At 40.6% G+C, this 25,397-nt stretch overlaps 1 protein-coding gene across 12 annotated transcripts; it reads left to right on the forward strand.

The window, feature by feature from the left end:
• The first annotated feature begins 4,090 nt into the window (after positions 1–4,090).
• Positions 4,091–22,114, forward strand: CRK (v-crk avian sarcoma virus CT10 oncogene homolog). 12 transcript variants are annotated; one of them, XR_774749.1, is made up of 6 exons: positions 4,091–4,468; positions 12,303–12,838; positions 13,920–13,998; positions 14,445–14,582; positions 15,743–15,970; positions 18,764–18,852. XR_774749.1 is itself a non-coding variant. In XM_010573595.1 (4 exons), the coding sequence occupies exons 1-3, from the start codon at positions 4,225–4,227 to the stop codon at positions 13,950–13,952; spliced, it is 813 nt and encodes a 270-aa protein (XP_010571897.1). In that variant the 5' UTR covers positions 4,091–4,224; the 3' UTR covers positions 13,953–13,998; positions 18,764–18,849. The 12 variants fall into 12 exon arrangements, 3 of the variants coding, with proteins under 3 accessions (XP_010571897.1, XP_010571896.1, XP_010571898.1); XR_774746.1 differs by lacking the exon at positions 13,920–13,998 and adding an exon at positions 16,418–16,600 and having other exon boundaries at positions 18,764–18,849; XR_774747.1 differs by lacking the exon at positions 13,920–13,998 and adding an exon at positions 16,418–16,600 and having other exon boundaries at positions 15,743–15,908; positions 18,764–18,849.
• Positions 22,115–25,397: the final 3,283 nt, after the last annotated feature.

Raw genomic sequence — 25,397 nt, forward strand, 5'->3', positions numbered from 1 at the left:
CCTCCGCCCGGCAAACGAGACGGGCACCGCCGCGGCGCAGAGCGCCGCCGCCCAGAACCACCACTGAGACGCCAGGGCGGGGTAGAGCGCCACCCGAAGCTCGAGCCGGTTGGGGGCCGACAGGCTCGGGCGCACAGCGCGGCCATAGAGACACGGGGAGAGCGCGGCGCCACCGGTCCTCCAGGGCTACGGAGAGCGAGAGGGCTGCCCCGCCATTTTCCCCAGGCACCCCCCCCAAGCCTGACGCGGGGCTCGGGGCCGCGCCACGGGGGAAGAATACCCGGTGTGCCTAGAAATACAGGACCGGGGGGGGGGTATAAGGTCCAGACCTTGTTATAGCAGGCTCTGCTTCCTACAATGATTTTCATAAAAGTGATCTGAATTCTTAAAGTGTTGTGGGTCCGTCCCCCCCCCCCGAAAGATCCCTCTGGAATTTTACATCTCTGATAAAATAAAGCGAATTTTCAGCTTAAAGTTCTCTGCAGCGAGCCTGTATCCTGTTGTTCTCGGGCTCTGTTATTCTCTTTGTCAAGAATTTTTTTCCCACCCAAGGCGTTCAGGCTGTTTCGAGAGAGAAGCCCTATCTCCTCTGGGCCTAAATAAACCGTACTGGTTTTATCTGTCCCCATGAGACAAGTTCTTCATTCCCCTAATTACGCTCATCAGCTCTATCCCCCTTGCACACAATGGGCCAGGACTGTGTTCTAGCTGAGGGCTTGTTCCTGCCTTGGCATCGTTATTTTCCCATCTGTGGCGTAACACCACAACTGACGGGCTCCACAGCCGCACCTCATCATCATCACCGTGAATTATCACCCCCCTTTCTGTCACACCCAGCCAATTTCATTAAGAATTCCTATATTTCTCCAGCTGCAGGACCCTTCCACCCTGCTCAGGCTGCTCCGTTCCTCAGCTCTGCACATTTTTCAAACCAAAACTCTCCAGCCCATCCTCTGCAATGCGTCACCTTCCCTCCGAATTGATGGGACTTCCCAGCAAAATTCAGTAGCAAATTTTCCTTTATCATGAAAAAATTTTGCAGCTGGCAACATAAAGGCTCCTCTCCTTACACATAATCCAGCAGGACTAATAGATCTTCTTGCTACCCATCACACACTCCAAACGTATTTATTTTTAACAGTCTCTGTGCAGAGCTCTACACAATTAGCTAATGTCACCTGCATTCACCAAAATTCCTATATTTGGTGCTGACATCATGTAGCCAGCACCTGGCAGGAACCTCTGACACAGGTGACACTTCCAAGCCAGGTGTGAACGGTTATGGCAGAGGCCACACACGCATAATATGAACATCAGTAGTAAACAGGACATAGACACCTCTTGCGAGGAGCAGATTCCAAAATAATTGCAAGAGGAAACATCTTTCTGTGGCAGAAACACTATTTCTTGAGGCCGCAGGGAAAAGAAACCAAAAGATGCACCTTTTCCTCCTTTAGTTTTAATTTTATAAGTAGGACACGGTATTGATGTCTGCCTATCTCAAGCAGATTTACAAAGCCTAACCCTTCAAAGTAACGGTTAGGGCAGGATTGTGTGACACCAGGTTGCCTTGCGCTGCTGTCATTAGCAGACGGAGCCTTCAGTTAACCCAGATGTTTCCTTATTTTGTTTTAACATCCTTGAATGTCGCCTAGGACAGAACATTGCTATACTACAGGACTCTCCACTTGGCACAATTTCACGACCTGCTCATTGAACTCAGCAAGAAACTTTCTACTGATTAATCAGGGCTTTAGATCAGTTGCCAAAGTTTTAGAGCTCCTTAGGAAAAAATAATCTCTAGGCTAACTGGTAGGGACAATAAAATCACAAGAGGAAGACCAGGCTGTGAGAGAGGAAAACCAGGCCTGGGTGCCACTGGGGCTTTTACTGCCAGGTAGGTGAATGGAATATTCTCTCACTATTTTACAACTTCTTTCAGAATCTCATTATTAACAGTGAATTCTTCAGAATTACAAGCTGATTTAGTTTTATTCTTCTGAGACTGTGGCCAAGAGCTTTGTTTTCCTTTCACATTCATCTCGGGCTGCAATCCCTCTGCCTGTGAAAGACCAGCACAGGAAGCAGGTTTGGGCAGAAGGGCTCCACCTTTTTTGTAGCCTTTGTGCAGAAAGGATGGGTCAAGGGTAGTAAACTACTGAGGAGTGCAGGGGTTAAATATGGGAGGAAAAAGGAATTTGGAAAAGGTTACCAGTCGTTATCAGGAGAAGCCCAAGTAAGAAAAGGCTGTTACAAATAATGAAAGCCAGAGAGTGACTGAACAAGAAATCATTACAGCATAAAAGTATCAAAAGGAGCGTCTTGCAACAGAAGCATTATTCATTTCCCCATCCCTGACCACCAGAGGGAACTCTTGCAACAAGATTCCCAACTGCTTGCAGCAGAGAAAACCCAACCTGATGAAAACCTCCACCACCACAAAACTGTAGTTTTGTGGTTCAGCTGAAAACAGAATGAGATGGGGTGCAAGGGTGGGGACTGGGAAAGGAGGGGAAAAAAAGCAGTCTGTGGGCCCTCAGTCAAAAGGAGACTTTTTGTAAAAAAAAATGGTCTGGCAGGAGTCAGAAAAATGGTGAATTTTGCCATGGTAAGAAAGTCCTGGGTTGTTTCTCTGAAGTCCGTGAATGACTGAACAGAATGGACTTCTTTTCTTGCTGCTGTGATTTAACTCTCCTACTGTCCCGGGCTCTCAGCAGCTTTTCAAATCTGTGAAAAACCTAGGCATGAAAGTGTGCTATTTCTGCAACTGGCTAGCAAACTCCACGCATCACCAGGGAAACTGGGACTCTAGCTTCTAAATAGATTACGACTGGCTCCTACCTACAATCCATCTGGAGAGAGAACAGGATCAGCAGAGGAAGGATGTTCATTTGTTAAACTATCAGATAAGCTGAAATAAAGCACCTGGTGTTTTCTTACAAATTTGGTGAACCATAGGCTCCCACCTGTAAGACAGGCTCCAAAGTGCCCTGCAAGAAAGTAGAGATGCTGTCAGCCAGGCAGGAACACAGCACCCTCACAGTTAAGGACAGCTGTGGTCTAACATTATGTTTATGCAAGTGCTGCCACATGGGGACCACAGTTAAAAAAGCACATTCCTTTCTGGAAAAAGCTCACAAAATTGAGCAGAGATGGAATAGAATTCAATACACGTTTATCCAGGCTCTATAGACATTACTCTGCAACTTAAGAGATCTTGGAGAACAATCTAAAAATGGTAAATATTGCTCTATTGTTACAGACATCACTTGTAATTTGCGCACACGCTTACACGTGCATTCCTCTGTGGCACCAGTGGAACTTAAGCTCTTCCCTGTTGGCAGGCCCCCGCAGTAACACAGTTGGGGAACTGCCCTGCATAAAAATAAACTTTTTCTTTTGCAGGGCTATTTTTAACCCAGAACAGCTCATTGGCCCAATTCAGCCTGTAGTCCCATGAAAACAGCTGTACTGGCACAACCATGGGGCGGGAATGTGCAGCTGGCAGGGAAGATGAGGGCAGGAACTGCTGGTACAGCTCTGGAGGAAAAAACTGAGTGAGCTGCGCCCTAACACGCAGGCAAGCCTGGCTTCACACAAACTACCTCAGCGAACTGCAGAAGCTGGGAAGCCATCGGCGGAAACTCGGGGGCTACGCTGCAGCCCTCCTAACGAGATGTACCAACCGCAGAGACAAGTCCTGGCCACCCTCCTGGGGCAAGGGACGGCCTACACCGGCACCCCAGGACCCTTCTCCCGCCGGCCCGTGACAGAGAAGCCGATACGAGAGCACTGGCTAAGGCGTGAGGAGGGACCGGCTCTGGAGGCGGTCACTGCTGCTCCCAGATACCCAGAGGAGACCATCCCGGTCGCCGGTACCGACGCAGCGAGACAAAACGCCTCAGAACTCCGCCGCTCCCCTCAGCGCCGCGTTCCCGCCTCCCCCTCGAGCCCGCGCTGCGCGCGCACCCTCCCGCCCCCTTCACAGCGCACGCGCAGCGCGCCAACCAACACCCCACCCGCCCCCCGCCGGATCGGGCCGCGCGGGGAGATGACGCCACAGTTTTCCCCGCGTCTCCCGCGTGCGGTCACATCCGGTAGGTGAGGTCAGGGCAGGGCCGCCATTTTGGGTGGCAGGGCTGGGCGCGGAGCGGGGCACCGCGGGCGGCGGCGGCCCGCGGGGGGGGGGGGGAAGCGAGTGCGGCCTGCGGGCGGGCGGCCCCCATGGCCGGGCAGTTCGACTCCGAGGACCGGGCGAGCTGGTACTGGGGGCGGCTGAGCCGGGCCGAGGCGGTGTCGCTGCTGCAGGGGCAGCGCCACGGGACCTTCCTGGTGCGCGACTCGGGCACCATCCCCGGCGACTTCGTGCTCTCGGTGTCCGAGAGCTCCCGCGTCTCGCACTACATCGTCAACAGCCTGGGGCCGGCGGGAGGCCGGCGGGCCGGCGGCGAGGGCCCTGGGGCCCCGGGTGAGTGACCCCCAGGGCCGGTGGTGGCCCCCCAGCCCCTGCCGCCGCGGGGAGGGCGGCTGGGGCAGCCGAGCCTCGGTGTGCGCCTCCCCACGGGCGGCTCCGCTCTCCCCCCACACTCCCCCTCCCCCGGGCGCTGTTGCAAGTCGCGAAGCTCTTTGTAGTGGAATTAAGTCGTGTTTTGTAGCTGGGGCTACTGAGTGAGCCGAGCCGTCTGCCTGCACCTGCCTTCCAGCGACTTAATATCGTAGTTGAGCATCTACTGGAGTTGAGCGCTTATTGCAGCCCTACGGAAAGATCCTGCGGCTGTAGCGCTCGCACGTTCTCCTGTTTTCGTAAACCAGTTAACTGTAGCTCATAGATTTTGCATGCCATCTCAGCCGGGGGACAGTTCTGCGGAAGTGTTGTCTAAAACTCTTGAGTTCTGACAAGATAGTTTTGCATTAGAAGGCAGGCTGCGAGGCTAAATTTCAAGTCACAAATCAAAGTATTATGTGCGTAGTTTAAGTAGGAATGTAAAGGAATTGTTACTTTAAATGAGACGTGAAGTTCAATAACTTTTTTTTCCTCTATGTGTTGAAAGGGAAGGTTTGATATTATTCCTCATCAGCCTAATATCTAATATGAAAACAGTGTGTTTAAGTGTCATGCTTGTAGAGCAGAAAATACTGATTGTATCAGAGGGAAAACTGTACCATGAGAAGCAGCGTTTCTGCAAGTACAAGTGTAACTAAATGAACAAGAGCCCCCAGCAATGCAGTGTCCTCAGATGTGTAACAACTTAGATGTGTAATACAGTATCCCTGCTGGGGGCATTACTGAAGTTGGTAGCGGAACTGCTCAAGTTTGGATATTAATGCTTGCAAAATGATGTGGGTGTTTTGCTAGCATCTCAGAAAGGAACCACTACCTAATTTTGAAGTGTAGTAAACCTATGCAGTAAGAGATTTGGTGAACTTATTTGGCAGAAAGTAAAGGTATATGAATTGCTACAGAGACAGTCACTTTCTCATGTAGATCTGTGGTTGGAATTAAGAGACCTATGTTGGGAAGATGCAACAGTACATGTTACGGAAAGGATTTTTCAATCTCTGCACAGACTGTAGTTGACTAAGAAGGAGATAATCTAAGAAAAAACAAAACTGTTGCTGGTAGGTTTGCACTGTTATACAGTAATTTCTCCTGCTCAGGGGAACATTTAAAATTGGCAAATTTGGGAAAGTCTGAAGTCATCGTGTTTATCCCAGGAACCTACTACAGTTGCAGGGTGCACTCAAGTCGCAAAAAGCTGCTAAAGGTGGCTGAACTCAGCTGGAAGTGGAAGTCATTACTGCCGTGGGTAGTAAAATGGTTTGCCAAAAGATGCGGTGGATTCCCATTGTTTCATGTCGGTGAAGACAGAGGTTTATTGCCATAGGTTTGCGGAGGCTTGGTGTGAGAACTGTTGAAATGCATGACTGGTGTTATGTAGAGCAGAGTAAGTTACCAGGATGGTTTGTTGTGGAATCCTGCCTAATAGGATTTTACAGACAGCAGTGGTAGAAAACACTGGAGTATGTGTGCCTGTCACTTCTTAGCAGTTGTCTTCTGGAGAGCAGCTCACCTCTGGAAAAACAGTGTTTTTCATGTTATTGTGGTATCACTTTAGTACATAGCCATCCTAACTTTTTTTATTGTGTTACATTTTTAAGCTCAGTAATGTTTTGTGGCATTCTGTGGGGTGGCTTATGTTGTGGATGTTAAAACATTCTGGAGTTTTAGTGTTCTTTTTAAAAAAATCACTAAATGCCCCTTAGGTAATTCTCTTCTGTTTTAAATGTTTATCTGTTTTAGAAGAGTAGCTGCTATTGTAGCTGTGTAGGCTGTTGGCACAGTAGACTTAATATATGTTCAGAAGTATAATTATGTTTTGGTTGGTTTTTCCCCGCCCCCCCTGCCCTGGGTGTAATGAAGATAGGTGATGCATCACTCCTGCACTCCTATGCTGATATTGTAGTAGTTTTAAATAAGTCATACCTCCATGCTGATACTGTTCTCTTTTCACACTCAAACCAAAGAAGGGGCGGGGGTGGGGGGGGGGGAGGCTGGGTGTGTGTATATTAAATTACACTTAAAGTGTAATTAAGTTTTTGTTTCAGAAAAAAGTAAACGGGGGGATGCTCTGCAATGGGAGGGAGATGGAAACATTGGTAGAAGATTGAAGATGGTTTCACATTTGGATAGGGAAAATAATGCAGTAAAATGAGGTAAATGTTTGCGAATTGTCGTGCTTATTTATTGTGGTCAAGCTAAAACATTAGGAAGAACAATTTTACTATGTTAATTGTATGGTACAGTTTTTTTAGCAATTGATTGTTTGGCAAATGCACGCTTCTCATGGGGAAATCTGAATATGCCAGATCAGGTTCTTAGGTTGATTTCTGTTAGTTTCAGTAAGTGTGTTTGCAGTTCATGACTGCTTTAATACTGCTGTGTGCAGGGGATACTAGGAACCTAGCTTCAATACAGAATGAATGAGAAGCTTTGGCTTCCCTAATATAAAAAGTCACAGTGTCACAAAAACATGATACTTTCTTCCATTTCTAAAGTATAAAATAAACTTGCTAATTTTTTTTTAAATTCAACTTTTGCCTGATATGCTGCAGTATCTAACTTCTTGCAGGTGATTTTTCAGCATAAGGAAAAAAGAATTTAACAGAACTTCTCAAAATAGCTATGTCTTCCTGAAATGTTTTCAGGCTGTTAAAAGAAAATAGGATAAACCACTGAATTACGGGAGAGAGAAACGCTGTTTCGAGTGGAGATGGAGATTAACTGAATAGGAATTAAGGTATCATTTGGGATGAAATATCACAGTCATGGGCTAAAGAAATCTCAAACAAGACAAGGTACTCCATGCAGGCATTAGCATGGTAATGGACAATAGGGGAAATTTTTAAATACATCATATGTTTGCAATTTGACAGAGGAGTCAGGGATAAAAATGTATGTTACGCACCAAAACAAAATGCCTAAAATATCTAAAGAAAGATATGCTTTCTATTGAAAGTACAATGTAATAAAGCCAGAAGCCTTACAGTGTTTTAAAATTTGTCTCTCTAAAACAGGAAAGTATGACAGATTTAGTGTAGAAGGCGGTGTTTTCACCAAGTATTCATTTTAAGAACATGCTGCTTAACTTACGCTTCTAAGTCACTTCCATTGTGATTTTTAAAAATTCAGACTTCTTGGAATCATATAATCTTTACATAATGATATCCATACTCAGCTTTATAGGAAATGGCTTTAGATATGTGTGAGCAGTATGGTTTAACTCTAACATTTGGGCTTTTTTTGAGTTGTTTGTTTGTTTTTGGTTTTTTTTTTTTATATTAAGGTCTTAAAATGCAAACTATTGGAAGCTTGGAAAGTGTATGCATTTGACATCTACTTTTCTTTCATCCTCTGATTATCTGCAGAAATGACAATATGTAATTTATGTAAGAATATTCTCCCGGTGTGCTTAGAGCTCTTCTCAGGAGCCAGTGCATGGGGTTTTGCTGTTTTTATAGAATGTTCATGGGTATTTATTTGTTTTGCTCTGGCATGAGTAGGGAGGTACTTAAGGACAAGGAAAAAAGGTGTCCCTGTGAGGGAAACACACAGGCTGGAATGTGATGCCTTCATAGCAGAGTTCCCATATGCTCTAGGAGGAAACTGGCTTACATCACTGTGATGTCTGTCTTTGAAATGAGAGCCTTGTGTCTCAGTACCCTGCATGATAACAACAGCCTTTCTTGCCCAAAACATGCTTTTAAGTTGGGGGGGGGAGGCACGGCACCCTTACATACTAGATCTAGAAACAAAAATGAAGAAAACCTGTATTTCTGTGAGGTCTTCCCTGCACCGGAAAGGAAAGCTTATCGGAGCTTAGGAATAAAGAGAAAACTGCCTAGTGGTACTAACACAATTGGAGTGAAGAGAGAAATGTAAAACCCTCAAGACATCTGAGAAAGTGAGAAGTTGCTTTGTGGTTATGCCACCTGCCCGCGCTCTCAAGTAGAATATTAGGTATTTTATACCCTACTTTCCCAGTATCTGTACAATATTTGAAACATACATAAGCAATCTTTTCCAGACTGACATGAAGCCAACACAGTGTGAAAGTGTTTTGTCAGGAGGGAATGTGCGTCATAAACAGAGAACTGACAGGGTCCAGATTTGAAACTTTCTTTAATTCTGGAACGGTTTGGATTTTAACTCTTTCCTCACCTTCCTGAGAGCAAAGGTTTTGCTAGCTGTTCTGACAAGCTGAAGTGGATGGAATCAGGTTTAAGTCCTAGTGCAGATGGAACTAGGATGGAATAAGTAAGAAAGAGGATACTCAGCCCTTTGTGCTTCTCATTCAAATGAGTCATCTTACAGAGCTGGGTAGTGCTGCTGGTAGAGGTGCAAGCTGAACAGCTATTCTTCCTTCGGCTGGGGAGAAGGGAAAATAATTTCTAGTACTCCAGCTGTCCAACTTTAATAGGAAGTGACTAAAGTTCCGCCAGTAGCTAGATTTACCTTTACACGCCTTCTCCTCTTCCTGAGAGCCCTCAGAAGATGTGGACAATGTGCTTCTCAAATGTGTGCCGTCAAGAAAACTGTCCCAGAATCATGAAGGAAAACAGCTCTACTTCTCCAAAAACCACTTGCCTTGTTACTGTAACTTTTTCTTGTGGTAGATCTTGCCTTAATTTTTTCATTGGCCTACAGGTATGAGAAGTGTTGCAGTTCAAACAAGAAGCTGAAGACTTCTTCTGAGCCTGAAATCTGTTAATCTTTGAATTTCATTATACCAGGGAATGACAGAACGTCGAAGCCCATAGTGCATAGAATTATTTCCCCGCTATGTAAGTGAGCATCATTCAGCTCATTACCATGTAGCTGAACAAGAGTATACACAAAAGACTTAAACTGATGGGAAGTTTACCACTTGCTTGGTAAGGTGTAGTTGTATTTTATTTCCAACTGTGACTTTAAACTATTTTGTCCTTTTTATGCCTATTTTAGCTGAATTTAGAAGTCTTCTATTGAAATTCTCCAGACAGTGACCAGGTTGCTGCCTTTATATTTTTTGGTAATTAATTTGGATTAAGCTTGTATATTTCTTGTTGCAAAGAGGTTTTCCAGACCTCAGATTTTTGTAGCTGCCTTAGTTTTTTTTGGGAAAAAAAAACCAAACCAAAACAAAAAAAACACCAGAAGTGCATGTGGTATTCTGGGAGTGTTCTCTTTGTGAAGGTAATGTCTCTTCCTTCTGCTGCTTATCTGTTTGTCCCTTCAAGGATTGCATTGATCTTTCTGATCCTAGAATGTATTTGGAGGGTCTATGTTCTCTCACTCTTCAGTTGTGCAAAATATCTTAGAATGTGATTTTCTAGGATATACTACACTGATTTCAGTCACTCCTTCCCCATACATAAGGTCCCAGTGGACTTTCCTCTTATGAGTCCAACTTTGGTTTTATTCAGGTATGTTTGGCAGCTATTTCAGGCTGTTATGCATTAATTCAAGAGGGTGAACCTGTTAAAAAAAAAAAAGACACCCAGAAAAGCCTTGTTTATCCTAGCGATGATTTTGGTGCTGACAAGGCTGATGAACTGCTCATTTCCTACAAGTTTTAAGATTTTTCTGTGTACACTTACTTTGGACAAGGAGATCTCAGGCTCCTGACTGAGTCAGTTTGTAGCAGGTTTTACAGAAGTAAATTAGTGTTTCAGGCTTTAGATTTCTGTCATGTGAAAGAAGTTCCATGTCAGTGAACTTACCTGAGATTCAGTCTTCTCCATATCACTTCAAAGATCTTTGCTGCCCTGGTTCTTTTAAAGTTTCTATGACTTTTTCTTTTGACATAAGTGTCTACATAAGCCTTGATCCTTAAAGGTTCACATCTAAAATAGTAGCAGATATATGCTCATGTTTCTGTCACCAGGTTTGTCTGAAACTTGATGTCTATACCACTTGTTACAAAGCATGGTTTCCCAGTTCCAATGCTAGCAGAAGCGCAGCATTCTCAGATCATATTATATGCTTACGTAGTGAATTTAAGCTGTTTTGAAGTGGTGTAGGGATGCTGCCTGTCCAGCCAGAAGTCATCTCCTGTGAGAACAGAGAGCTAAGAACTGCCACTAAGATGAAATTCTGGAGTTCTTGCTAAGTCTAGAGCTGTAAGTTAGATCGCATCAACAAAAGTTCAGGGGGTGTTCCATCTTTCCAGCATTATGCTTTGGGAGAACAAGGTGGAATCTTACTTCTCTTTCCATGCTGGATTCGTATTTCTTACTGATGTTTACATTAGCTTCCTTATCTCTTGATGATGACAGTTTGTGTGTTGTTTTTTGTAATTTTTTTGAGGGTATTGTTTTTTGGGTTTTGACTTACTGCATTTGTGCTCATTTCTTTTGAAAGTCTTTCAGGGGTGTTAATGCATGCAAATGTGCATTTTCCAATGACTTAGTTCTGCTTCTTTGAATTTCCTGTAACCAGTTTCACTAATGTTTATGTTCCTTCAGGATACTTCAAAACTTATTTATTGGGTGTTTATGTTGATCTTATTGAATCTGCCCTTTTCTCTATTTGAACCCCTTTTTTTGCTCTCTTGAAAGAACTTCTTGTAATGTTAGCTTTCCGTGCTGACAGTGCTACTTTGAAGGGGGTTTTGGATCAGTGACAGCTTGAAGAATTCTGCTAGCTTTGTACTCGAGAGCTAAGTCTCGGAACTGTTAGATATTCCCTGCAGAGAAACAGACTTGCAAAGTAAGCATCTCTTTCTTGCTAAGAGTTACTCATTAAAGCATAAATCTTTTCCTCTCCACTACCCTCCCCCAGCCTTCCACAATTCTTCCCATAACTGATTACACAGTGTATGGTGCATGGTGGAAATAGAACATCATGTGTATGTTTTTCCCCAGCTGAGCCTGAAGAGCATAAAACGGAAAAAAAGTGCAGCGCACAGATTGAAAACTGAAATGGATATCTGCGCTTTGATACTTCTAATGACTTGAATATGAACATCATCTGTATTTTAATGTATTTGAGGTTCAGATTTATAGCTTAGGCTCCATCTGACAAATATGGCAAAGAAACTACAAGACTTGAGATTAAAAGACTGAATTATACCCATTATGAAAACATATGTTGTTGCTTTGCGTTGCATAAAATATACATAATTTTCTCTAACGGTACCTTTTATCAAAATGAAAAATAACTTCATTTGCTCATTCACATAAATTGTTTGCTGCTGTGCTAAGCATTTTTCTGTAGTATCCATGCCTTTAACCCACGATACATTACAACAAGTAAATAACCATTGTTGCAGTGTTGTCCTTTTGAAATAACTTTGAACTGCAAAAGAGTTTTAAAAAAAAAACCCCAAACCACTTCATTGAAATTATACCCAAATTTCATTTGCTTCCTAGACTTAGAGTATAAAACAGGAAAAAGGGAATTGTCTGTTACTGAAAATTGTATAGGCTCCTGAGAAACTTGGATGTACTGAACATTTTTATCTGTTGGGTCTATATAATCAGGGAAACAAGATATTTTTATCCTAATTCGGGAAGTTTGGCAGTGCCAAACAATTTCTTCTTTCTTTCTTTGACAAAATCTTTAAAAATAAAACTCTGTCCTCATGATCATGATAGTGCTGTCTTTGATTAGACATACACAGAAGAGTGTTGATGATGAATGTTGATCTAAAGATGACCAAGTATCAAATTACTTATCTGTAAATGTATTCATCTTCTCAAATGTTTAATTTACAGTTTTAACTGTTGTATGCTCTCTTTGACATATTGCCTTCTTCTTTCAGGGTTGAATCCCACCAGATTTCGAATAGGTGACCAAGAGTTTGAATCTTTGCCATCTTTACTGGAATTCTACAAAATACACTATTTGGACACTACAACCTTGATAGAACCAGTTTCCCGATCCAGGCAGAATAGTGGTGTTATCCTCAGGCAGGAGGAAGCTGAGTATGTGCGAGCTCTCTTTGACTTTAATGGAAATGATGAAGAAGATCTTCCATTTAAGAAAGGAGACATACTGAGAATCCGGGATAAACCTGAAGAGCAATGGTGGAATGCAGAAGACAGCGAAGGAAAGAGGGGAATGATACCTGTTCCTTACGTCGAGAAGTATAGACCTTCCTCTGCTTCAGTATCTACTCTGATTGGAGGTAACCAGGATAGTTCCCACCCACAACCACTGGGTGGGCCGGAGCCAGGGCCCTATGCCCAGCCCAGCATCAACACTCCGCTCCCTAACCTTCAGAATGGCCCTATTTATGCCCGGGTTATCCAGAAGCGAGTCCCTAATGCCTACGACAAGACAGCCTTGGCTTTGGAGGTACATAATGGGCAAAACTTAGAAAGAAGAGATCTGTTCAAGGGATTTCCCTTTCAATCACGTTATAGTTTTGTAGGAACATGAAAGGGAAAAGCATTGTAATACTGGTTTTACATCATGATTAATAAGTTATGGATAAAGGCTTTTATTTTTTTTTAATAAGTGACTAGAGTCACTTGTAGACTAGAGTTTGATTATTATAGCATGTTTAGGTTACTGAACCAATATCATGTCTTTTGTCAAACATCACTAACATAAGTGTTTCCCCATCCATGTTTTCACTTCTGAAGCCTTTATTTTAGGGGGGAGGGAGAGGGAGCAGTTCATAAGTTGTGTGTCTGAACCTGTGTTCACTGTTGCTTGCCTAACCTCAATCTTAAAGGTGTGCTGGGTTGTTTGTTTTCCCTGCCCCACCCTCCCTCCCCAGTCTGTCTGCAGTTTAAAAGCAATCAGTGGAAACATTGATAGTCACTTTCAAATTAGAGACTGAGATGATGATGATGATGATCACACATAGGGTTTTATTGTAACATCTTGACCTCAGGCAGATTACTTTGGGTTTTAGTTTGTGAAGCAGGAACATACCATTACAATTCATTAAGGAGGTCTTGTGTAAAGCAGTGATTGATGGAGTATGATTTGTAATAAAGCAGTAAGTTTACCTAAGGTTGATTCACTTCCTGATATGATCAAGTACTTGTGCATGCCCTTTTTGATCTTTTTTCCTCTTAAAAAGGAGAGTAGAGTACTCTATCTCCACACATCAGATAGTTATCCCCCAAGTTACATGTGAGGAAATTGAGACTAAGGTATTCTCAGTGGCAGACCTTTGCCTTAGGATGATATGTAAATTGGATCCTTTAATCTAGGCTTTCTTTGAGCTAAAGGCTCTGGAATTTCCTGATACCTAATTGACTTCCTGTTTATATAACAATTTAAGTACTTGGGGAAAAAACAGTTTCTGTGCTGAGTCAGAGCATCTCCTCTTCACTCTCAAATACTTTGTTTAATTGTGCATAGCATAAAGGGCACTTCAGTACTTCAGTGATGTGGTTACTATAGGTATGTGTCTTTATTACAGAATTGGCAAATGCAGCACATTCTACAGATCTGATAATTGATGTGCAATCTGGGAGGTGTGAAATTTCTTCCTGTTGTAGGTAAAAATTTGTCTAGAGAAGCAATGTAAATATACTCTTGAGTTACTATATGTTATATTTCTGAATCAAAAGAGATCCAGGGTACAGAACATAAATTTTTGGGTTGAGAAGCATGTATAGAAGTTTATGCTAACTCACCAGATTTTGGGGAAACACGTGAAGATTTTAACCTTCAGACTTTCATACAGCCTAAAATGCTGTCTCTCTCCCTCTTTTTCTCACTCTCTCCACCCAGCCACCTCCTGGAGCTTGGAAATACTCCTGAATGTTGTTCTGGACTGTTGCAGTTACCAGACGTTACGTTTTCTTTGAGCCACTGGATATTATGTGGTGCATATTTATCAAAACCTTTTGATTCTCCTTCTGGATTTTGTTTTTAACCTTTATTTATTAGTGTGCTACTAGTGTTCTTTTAAGCTTAACTTTACATTTTATTTCACTTAAAGCAGAACCCCACAACACTGCCCAACTCACAGCTTGGTAGCATGAAGTGATATAGAGAGAGTGAGAAAATACTGGTAATCCAGGCTATCATGAGCAACTTTGAGTGAAAGCAAAACCCTTTACATGCTGAAGAACAGTTTGTGAGTGCCATGGCTGATCTTATGTTAGTTCAATCCTCTTCGCTAAAACTCACATGATCTGGCAAGTATGCTGTGCTTTAGAAAATGTAGTTTCATGGAGAATCTCTCTCTCTTCTGAGTTAGCTTGCACCGCTAGCGTCTTTTACTAACTTATGATAAAACACTAGATAGATGAAGTGTTTGGGAGGGAGGAACTGAGAAGTGTGTAGGCTCAGCTCGTCTGTGTGAGGATGTAAGATTTATAGTGTCTTTCTACCTGTATAATAGAACAATGGCCTTTGCAGACCTTGGAAACTTATTTAAATACTTACTGGTTGACATGTCGAACCTCTTGGTTAGGATTATGTATTCCGGTCTTGCTACAGCTCTACATTTAAGAAATGCAATAATAGTGGTGGTTCTTTATTCTGTGTATAATATTGGGAAATTTTAATTTTAAAATTTGAGCCATTTATCACTGCTTCTAGTAGGCCTTCCTAGCTTCTTTTCAGCGCTTATAATTTTGAATCACAATGTTACTGAGTTGCTTTCAGTGTCTGTACAGGAAAAAATAGCAATATGCACTTGACTTTCTCCAAATTTTTCTTCATCCTGTCTATCAAAGTACTGTTTGTTGTTGTCTCCTTTTTTCACATTCCCTTTCACTTCATGGTGTTCCTTCTCTGTTTATTTAGAGATCTCTTTCTTAGATAACTTAGTAGAAAGTGTTATGTAAATCTTATCAGTCCACTTTTGCCCAGACCTCTTAATAACTATAAATATAGCAAGTGGGATTCCTTCCAAATGAAAACTCTTATCCTTAAATCTGGCAATATTCATGGGTGGGGGTGGATCCCACTGTTTCTCTTAGGAAAATAGATTTTTAACATCAAACATTTTTGGCCCAAACTGCAAAGAGAATATCTGTACTGTTTTATTATTTTATAACTGACATGGTTTTGAAGAGCTCAAGGAAGGAGGATCAGAGCAAATGATGTCCTAATAAAGGCTTTGCTGTATTACAGAAAAAAGATTCAGCAGAAGATAACTTATTTTGCTTGTAACTGGACCTATTCAAGGAGTTGTCTGTATTAATTAAGAGAGAAGAGAGTAGAAAAAGGGAAGATCTATGTGGTGAATAACTCTGAGATCGATCGATTTATTTTTTTTCTTTGTAACAGTAGCAGAACTCTGCCATCTTGACCTTACCAAAGAGGAGTACTTGGAATAAAACCACAGCATACAGAAGTCTTCACATGAACCTTCATTTTTGCTTTGAAGCGTATGGGATATATTTAGTTTTAAAACTTCTGATGAAGACTGAGACAAATCTGGCTTTATAGCAGGGTACAGTGTTGTTCTTGAGGTGCTGTGCGTGGTGGGATGATGCACAATAGACTAACGATACCGTAAGTCAATGTTAAAAGTGAGGAGAATTCAGAGAGAACATCCACTTCTAGTCTAAATGTTTTAAAATTCCAGCACTTGTAATAATGAGTAATTTTTTTGAAAGGTTCTCTGCATTGTCTTCAGGAGAGTATTTGAACTGTAGATTAATATGCAGAGTTTCAAAGCAGATCTAGAAAGATCTCTAAGTTATTAAGGAACTAATGGAGCCATTTTATTAAGCTAGTATTTGTGAAATGACCCATGCTTACTTAAAGTCAGTCCTGCTTTGATAGGTGTAAAGGTAGATATATATAAATGGAATTAAAAGTTACATATAAATGAAATGTGAATGAAAGATTGTATCAGAAAGAGAGAGTGGTTGCTAAATGAAATTACCGTAATGGTAAAAAAGGAATATTTTTTAATCCTCAGAGGTCTTTCCTCTTTCAACAATTATTGAAATGCAGATTTCGAGTGTAGCTTCTTAGAGTAAGGAGAATTCATATATGGGTGTCCCTTTGCTGCAATGACCCTGAAACACCCCTGAAAACCAAACAAACAGCTACAGGATGCTTCTGGGAGCAAGGGAATGTCACAAGCATCCCATATTATTACTCACTATCATTGCACTGTTGAACCCACCTTTTCAGGTGAGTTTGTCATAAGGTATCCAAGATAAACTAACTATATGAACATAAAGTAGTGTGTGATACTCAATAAGAGCAAAGGCCAGCAGTCTAAGAAAAATATCTTACAGATAGCCAGCTTAAGTGCAACTTGTGCTTTTTCTTTACTAGTGGGTTGGAGGTTATATACTTTTCTCTTGAAGGCTGATACGTAGATTATATCTAGGTCTGAAGCAATTTAAAGTTATCTAGGATAGCATTCTTGTAATGGTTGTGATTAGGAAATAAAATTTTCTGCTTCTAGTATTGTCACATTTAATCTTGTCCTTGTTAAATTATAGCTGATGTATTGTTTTGGTCAACAGAGTATTTTTATTTGTACACACACACACACACACACCCCCCCCCCAGTGATTATTAGCAGTAGCAAAATTAGACATACTGCATGATTAAATTCCTAAAGAGCTGAAACTAGCATTCAGTAGTTGAGGAAGGCTTCCTTTTTGCCTGTAGCAAATACATAAGAGGATTTTCTTCAAAATATGATTCATTAAAATGTCTATACTAATGACTACAAAAGGAAAAAAATAAAGCTACAGCAAGAGTCCCAAGTGTGCCTCTCATTACCAGATAAGTAATCATCAGAGGTATGGGAAGCTTAATTAAATGTCCGTGTAGTGCTTTGAATTTATGAACTGTTAAAAGCTGTTCTGGCAAAAGATTGCAAGTGATTAAAACCTGTGAAGTTAATGGAGATTGGTAACATCTTAAATTGTTTTCCTTGTTCTTCATTCACTGCCTGGAAAGTGAGAATAATGAGATTCTGGTTTGGATTAATTTGGAACACAGTGATAAGCATTTGTGTAAACTAGTAACTGTATATTCAGTGAATTTCTGGATGAAATGCAGTAAGGCTTGTGGCCATGCCTTGGGAGTTTATTTACAGTATTAGCAAAAGAAAATAGAGTATATCTGTCCCAAAAGCATTCTCTGTCTGTGACCCAGGAAGAATTTGGATAACCGTTGTATGTTACTTGTAAATGAGATTATTGATAAAATTCTACACAGAGGGGTAGAAATGGGTAGACAGCTTTTCAATATCGCATTTATTAACTCTCCAGTGACTGTCTTTACAATGTAAATTGTGCTTTCTTAGGTTGTGTAAGTGCTACTTAACTAAAGTACCCTTCAAGATTCAACAGAATTGGGGACTGGTTAGACCAAGACTTGTGGCCCCAACTTGAACTACCTGACTGCACAGCCTTGGGAAAGTGACTGCTGTGCATTTTTCCACCTTTGTTAAAGGCAGACAATACCTTTAGAATTGGTTATGTGAACATTAGGTTGGAGACTAGAATATGAGATGTATTACTGTGCTTTTATTTAGTGTAGTACATTACAACTGGATACTTTTAAACTAAAGCATATTGTTTCATTGGTCCATAGTAACCATTCTTTTATTTTTTCTAGCCAAACAATTTGGGTATAAGAGGGAGGAGGCACCAATTGTCTTTATCCATGGAATTTATTTATGTGAGAAATCCATGGTGGGCAAGACTGAAATATCATCTGGCCTTGCCTCTTGTAGTGGCTAGTTGTGGATGCTCAGAGTAAGAACAGAGCAGCCTTGCAGCACTACTTCTTATTCCCCCACCTATTCTTTCAGTGTTTTATAATCCAGGAGGCAGGGGGAGAGGGAGAGAGATCCCCCATGTACCCAGAACTTTCTCAATACTACCCGAAAAGCACTTAGTGGAATTTCAAAATTAAGGAGCTGTTTAGCTTGCAGATCAGTGTTCACTTTGTACACCTGCAAGACTTACCTCCCTTAATGAGGTTGTTGATGGAGTACAAGCATAGTGTAAGAGTCTATCAATTCAGCGAGATGCATTTATTGTGATAGTAGCTGATGTCAAGTCCCAAGGGTGCTCTGAAAGATTGGATTGCAGGCTCTTCAATTTAGATAGTTCTCACCTAATCTAGGTATGCTTACTTCTCTTTATACTTTCTTCAGGACTGAATAACATTGGGTGGTAGACTGGTGTATCAAAAATGGTCAAGACTAAAACTACTTTTTATAGAAGTGTATCTGGTACACTTGGGTGATATGACACCAAAGGGGAGAGGTAGCAGCTCATCCTATGTGTTTTTATGAATTGTAACACTTCCTTGTTTCTTATCCTGCAGGTCGGTGAGCTGGTAAAGGTCACAAAGATTAATGTGAGTGGTCAGTGGGAAGGAGAATGTAATGGCAGACGTGGTCACTTTCCATTCACACATGTCCACCTGCTGGATCAACAGAATCCTGATGAGGACTTCAGCTGAGTGTGGCTCAACAGTTGCGCTTAGAGATGGGAACAATCTCAACTTGTTTTTATTGCAGATGCCATCAAGACTATGTTCCGACAGATGTTGAAAGCGGTATTGCTTGTATAAGCATTCTGATAACCTGCAAACCCCTGGGACTGAACACCACCATTCCTTAATTAAGGGTCATGTAATTCAGGGTACGACAGTAGATAACTTGTGTGTCAAGTGGCAGAACTAGTACATGATTATAGGTTGTAATGCCTGCTTATGTCCATGTGCACAGCAGACTGGACCTTGCCAGCAGTAGCAGTTGGAGAAAGCAGTCATGTAGATGTTACAATAACATTTGTAGCTCTCTCCGGTCCTATTGCTTATGTTGCTTCTTCCTCAGGCAATGAACATCAACCTTGGACAATTCAATACATAGATAGAAATTTCACAAATTTATCCTGGAGCTTTCTCCATACTTTTTTTTTCCATCCTGAATTCTCTGTCCTAGAAAGGCTATATAGTACTTTGCATGGTCAGTTAACTATGCACAGTACAGATTTATGTAGAGCCCATTGGGGACAGCCTTATGATTTACAGATGCTTACCATTTTAATGGTAAATGACAGATCAAATCAACCTCGGAATTCTAGAAGCTTGTGGACACTAGATTGATTTCTTCAGTACTGTTGATGCTTCAAATATAGCAGCTGATTTTAAATTAAGATTTCTATTAACACACCAGTATCTCTTTTTATCCACAAATATAAGGCTTATGGAAGTGTAAACATCCATATCAGTGCTGAAAAATACGTGCGTAGCACTTTAATGCATAGCTTTAAAGCAGTGTTTGATTCACTAAATATACTAAAATATTGACACTGCTTTCCAATAAAATTAAATTATATAGGGCCAGTTTAATTTTTCTAGAATTCTTCAATGCTTCTATTGTACAATACTCTTACAGTACAAATCAGTGTCAAACATGGTGAACTGACAAACCAAATATTACTTTTATTTTAAAGTTACTCTGGGGACTCTTCTGGTTTAATTCCCATCTGTAAAATATTTGATAGTGAATTCATGAGGATTTTAATTTTAATAAACTAATGGAAAATACTTGTGTGCTTCTGGATTGATTCTCAAAAGGCATAATAGAGTAAATAAGGCTTCCTAGCTCTTAATGAAAATCAGTGCATTGAATAGGTGGTATTATGCACTGCTTGGTTTTGGTTTCTTTTTTTTTTTTTTAGTCTGTTCTTCTAATTATCTGGTTTTCTCTAACATAAATCAGAATGGATTCAGTAAGTTTTGTAAACTGAAATTAAACACTGAAGTAACTATCCCTTGCCTGTACCCTGGATTGTTTTCCAAGCACAGCACTCTAGTGACCAAACTTAAACAAATTTTGTAACTTTGACTACAGTGTAATCCATACAGAACAGTTTTTCTAAATAGTATCAAACTGAAAATGTTATTTTGGTTGATACAAACCATGTGACCAGAATGGCTCATTGGTTGTAAATGCTGCGATGCCTAGTTCCCACTGCAAAGGCTATCGCTGCAAGGCACCGACCCATACAACAGAATACTGGTAACACTTTACCTCAGAACTGTGTAACATGCTGGAAATTACAATATTGCTGTTATATTTAAGTACTAGTTGTTTTACTTCAGAACTAATCCATCAGCAAGTCTGACTAATTTTCAGGTAATGGGCACTCATTAATTGTGTAAACTAATGCCAAATGTACATTAATCATGCTTTTCCATCACCAATTGCATAAGCACTACTGAAGATTATTAGAAAACTGACAGTTGTGACAGTGGTGTAAGAATGGTAACAAAGGAATTGCAGTACTATTCTAGCTGGGATTGCTATTCTGGTTAGGGTGATATGCCAGTGATTGTGGGATCTCTTCTAGCTTAGTACAAAATTTACTTTGAGGAAAAAAATTGAGAAACTAGGTTCTGTAACACATTGGTTTCTTTAAGGCTAATTTGTATTTTTCCTCTGACCTTGATATTTACTATGACTGATATTTTTTTTCAATAGCTGCAATCTAAATAACAGACTTAATACTGAGTTTATCAGTTGCCCATATATGCTTGTATATTTCTTCAGGTATGGCAAAAGAAACATAATGAACTGTGTCTTCTTAGAGTAACACAGTTTGTTCTGAAGTATTTTTTCCAATTGCAGTTAATGAAAGCCCATATATTTGTACCTTTCCAATCAGCAATTATTTTAAGATACCAAAAGAACATTTTATTATGCAAATCTTGCCTTTTTAGTATGAAAGACATAAATTGAATTAACTAGCAAATACCCTGCAAACTTTGTAGATGTGTTTTTGTTAAGACTGTATAAATTGCAAATATTTGTACACTTCGAAAGAGCAAAAAAAAAAAAGAAACTAGAGGAGTCTTAATAGCTGCTGTTGCACTAGAATCCTAAGTTCTTGTCAAGCAGTTTTTCTTAGTCAAGTGATACATTAATGCAACTGTTTTCCACTATTCAGTTCTAAGCCGAAATGTGATTTTTGTTTCATAGGTGATAGAAATGAGTATGTTTGCATTTGGACGAAATAGACATTTCAACTTATCAAGCTCTTAAAGGAAAATAGGTAGAACATATGTTCATGAACATGTAGATTAAATCCTTTTGTGGCCTTTGTTTATCCTCTTCTATTTGTTCCCTCCCTTCTCCCCGATGCGTGCAAAAAAATCATTGCTAAGAATGTTGGTCACAATCTTTTGTCTCTACTTGGCTGTGTTTTTGGTCTCTTGTGCATAGGCAGGTGTTAGAACTAGAATAATCATTTCTAGAAATACACCGTGAAAGCAGAATGCTCAATTACACTGTGTTCTTCTGGTGCATTTACACATTATATCACACTAAAAAGTACAACTGGCTGCTATGGTTTTTTAATATATATTTCATTTTGGTAAACCCCAGCCTTTTTACTAATATTTGACCTGGTTAAATCTCGTTAATCTGTTTGAATTGTATTTGTTAATAATGCAAATATTTCTAATCATCTTAAGAGTAAAACACTTCATTTTTGTTAATGGTTTTGGGGAAGGATTCTAACCAAACCAGTTTGAAGAAAAATATGAACATGTGCCATTGTATTATAACACTATCCACTTTCTTGACAGTTAAAGTCTTTTTTTATTTTTTGTAGCATGTAATGTATATGTTCATAGTACGTGAAGTAAATAAAAGTATAGCCAAAACTTTGACTTGGTGTCGTTCTCAATCAGCTGTCATTGCGATACTTGCATTTAATAATCTAAAAATAGAGCTGTGGGTATGGCCATTTTTAATTTGCCATACTCATATGAAAACAATTAAACATAACACCTCCAGAAATAAGTCAAACCAAGGTAGCTAAAATAAGCAGTAAAATACGGCTTTTTTGAAACAAGGTGACTCTCTGTAATCACATGAGTTGCCTGAGTCAGGGGGGTGGGAGAATAAGTATATTCTCATTGCAAAAGAGGATTCATGAGGAATGTTAAGATGAGACTTTGTAGCTATTAGTCTCACTTCTCCCTACACAGGTGTATCAGGAAATAGTTGAGGGATTCTTTGGATGGTGTGCGTCTGTTTGGAAAGATGAAAAGCTGTTTATTCATTCTTAGAACTGTCAGTAAAAACATACATTAAATTTACAAATTAATACCAGTAAGAATCTCATACAGGAGTCTACTGATGGTTCAGAAGGACTTTGTAAGTATGGTAGTGGGGGAGCACTATTTCAGTGAAAGGCTAACATGTGCAGTGTACTGTCAAGGGATGAAGCACAGAAAATGAGGACCACAACACATATATCCAATGTGGGAGGACATTTGTAACGTGAATCTGCACTAGACCTACTTTTGCCACTGTAATCCTTAAAAACTGCAAGGGGACAGTGGCCTCTAGGCCCCCAAGGATAAGAATCTTGATGGCAGTACTGTATCTAAAGCGAGACAGTTTAATTTGGGGTGTATGCCAAAGAACAGTTCTAGCTCCACACCAGTGAGTTTCTTAGCTCAGCAGGGTGTGCCATAGTTAATCATGGACCAAAACCTTGAGGCATTCCAAATCCCTCAAAGCATTTGGCCTTCTGGAGGCGCTCCCTAGGTCCACAGGCTCTTGCGGCATGGAAAAGGCCATGTTGTATGTTCCCAGTTAAAACACTACTTACTTCACTGTCCATTGTTTCTAAAAGTATACAAGGACTGGTCTTGATAATGTAAATACTGCCGTAATCATTTTTCTTGCTGGTAGGGGCAAGGACAACATTTGTTTTCTTAGTCACTCCATTACGGTGATGGCTCCTCATGTTTTAGTTGACACGTATTCAGTTGGCTGGCTGCTACAGATAATTTTCTTGGTCAGTGCTGTTTCGTGGAGTCTTCAAGTGGGATGTTACTTGTTAAATGAGTGACTTTGCATTTAAGTGTACTGAGATGCCAGCCAAGTTTTCCTGTTACGTCCCCACACAATAAAGATTATTCTATCAGCTTCAGACAGAAAAAATTAAATTTTCATAGGTATTACTGCCCCCAGCTTTGCTCCAGTGTTCATACAACTTGGCTGCAGCAGAGCTGCAATCCAAGAGTGCCTTTTAATGAGATTACCTGAGATAATTTAAGAGCTCACTGCAGCCAAAAGGAAGAGGTTCTGTATGCCTTTCCACACTGCCCTGACAGCCATGCCCTCCCGCTACTTAACTTCAGACTGGTATTTGCAGAACTTCTCTGCAACCTGATGTAACACAGGATCTGTGCAGAAACCTATTGCCCCTGCTTTCCTTTCCCCCTCCTTCCAACAATGGTTTTCAGCCGCAGTAGTGGTTGAATCAACTCATGCAAAAGTTGAGGGTGCAAGGGACAAGCAAGGATTGCATCAGCAAATTATGCTTTGAGTATTTCACTGCATTAGACTGTTTACTCCTCATGCTTTGCCAAATCCCTGACCAATTTCCAAATATTTGCATGCCATCTGTAACAAGTGCATTCAAAAATATTTTAAGTATGTAGACAATACGCTATAATTCAGCAAAGATATCAAGCATGCACCTCACTTCTGGCAAATAAGTATGCTTAAAGTGGCCTGGTTTATTTACATTGTTGAGCTCTCTACAGCTTGAGTACCCAATGAACATGAGGATCATGGAAAAGTTCCTAAATTGATGCAAATCTAATTTATTGTGCACAGCTGTCATATGAAACTAAGCCTCAGTTGCTGAAAAATAGACTTTTTTGGTCAAGATTTATGAAGTGCAGAGGTGATTTGCAAGTCTCACAATGAGTTTTAGTATATTTATGCAAATATATGGTGACTCTGTATAGAGCTGGGATCTTTTGGGTGCCTACCAGAACTGCCTTGGTAATGGTACCATGTATTTACACTAATTCAGAGGTAAAGGTATATAACGATTCCCAATTTCAACAAAACCAGCATTTTCTGATCATATTTTCACTAAATTGAATATAGCAATTTTTTTCTGGACTTGACACCTGATTTTCACCTTAGTCTGGACACGCTAATGTCTTTGTTTTTTCTTTTATGGAATTCTGATTAGATAATCCTGAGATTTGAAAAAGAGTTGGGGCCCAAAATCTCTCGTGGAAACAGACCATTGATTTTCTGGGTAGGCAAACAGTGATACAAAAACCGTTCTGTTATATTTTTAGATATATCTGTAAGAAAACCATAAGGTTATGTTAATTTTACATACCCTAAAGCTCTTGTTCACCAACTGAAATAATGTGTTAAAATGAATCAGGAAACAATGAACTATTCAAAAAACTGTGCTTTAAATGGTGCTTTAGGTGTGTGCCCTCAGTCACACATCAGGAGCCCATTTCAGTGGGGACAATACAATAGAGTAAATAGAAGGATACCTGACACTGTGTCCAAGAGGTGCCAGGGCCTGCTCAATCTCTGCTGTGTGTCAAGAACTGCGAAGGTCTTTGTGCACTTCTACACCTCAGGAAGGCTGTCTTCAGCCTGCTCATCCTAGGAGACGCTGGAAAAAGAGAGATGCAAGACTTCATTCACAGCTACCGTGAGCACATCTTTAAAGATTCAATTTATGCCAGCCAAGCATAATCCCTTTTAGTTTTCTCAAACCATTCTGTTTTCGGAAATTGAGGCATTATCTCAATTATTTAAGTGTACACTTCATTTTTTCTGAAGTACTCTGTGAGGAACTTGTGAAACATTCAATTTTAGGTTTAGTTCTTCTAAGCTCTTAAAGCTGTGAAATTATCATGTCCTGCGTCAGACATAGCATTGGAGGTGATACTTCGCTCGAGTAAACACCCTGGAGAGATTGCAGAAACCTGCCAAATCGGACCTTCTGCCTTTCACCCATTTCTAGATTCACCATCATGTACCTGCGGAGCGTGCCCGGTGATTTGTACAAAACCACACAGAGACGTACTCAAATAGTATCGTCAGCGTTTGAGGGCAGCAGATACGCGCTCCCTGAGAGAAAGAGGCGCGTCGAGGGAAACGCCGTTC

Source organism: Haliaeetus leucocephalus, unplaced genomic scaffold (genome assembly GCF_000737465.1).
Source record: "Haliaeetus leucocephalus isolate CR32 unplaced genomic scaffold, Haliaeetus_leucocephalus-4.0 Scaffold395, whole genome shotgun sequence".
Classification (NCBI taxonomy): domain Eukaryota; kingdom Metazoa; phylum Chordata; class Aves; order Accipitriformes; family Accipitridae; genus Haliaeetus; species Haliaeetus leucocephalus.

Coding starts and splice junctions, on each gene's coding strand:
- CRK (XM_010573594.1), top strand. CDS start 4,225: ATGGCCGGGCAGTTCGACTCCGAGGACCGGGCGAGCTGGTACTGGGGG. Junction 4,469..12,302: donor CGAGGGCCCTGGGGCCCCGG/GTGAGTGACCCC, acceptor TTCTTCTTTCAG/GGTTGAATCCCACCAGATTT. Junction 12,839..18,763: donor AGACAGCCTTGGCTTTGGAG/GTACATAATGGG, acceptor CTTATCCTGCAG/GTCGGTGAGCTGGTAAAGGT.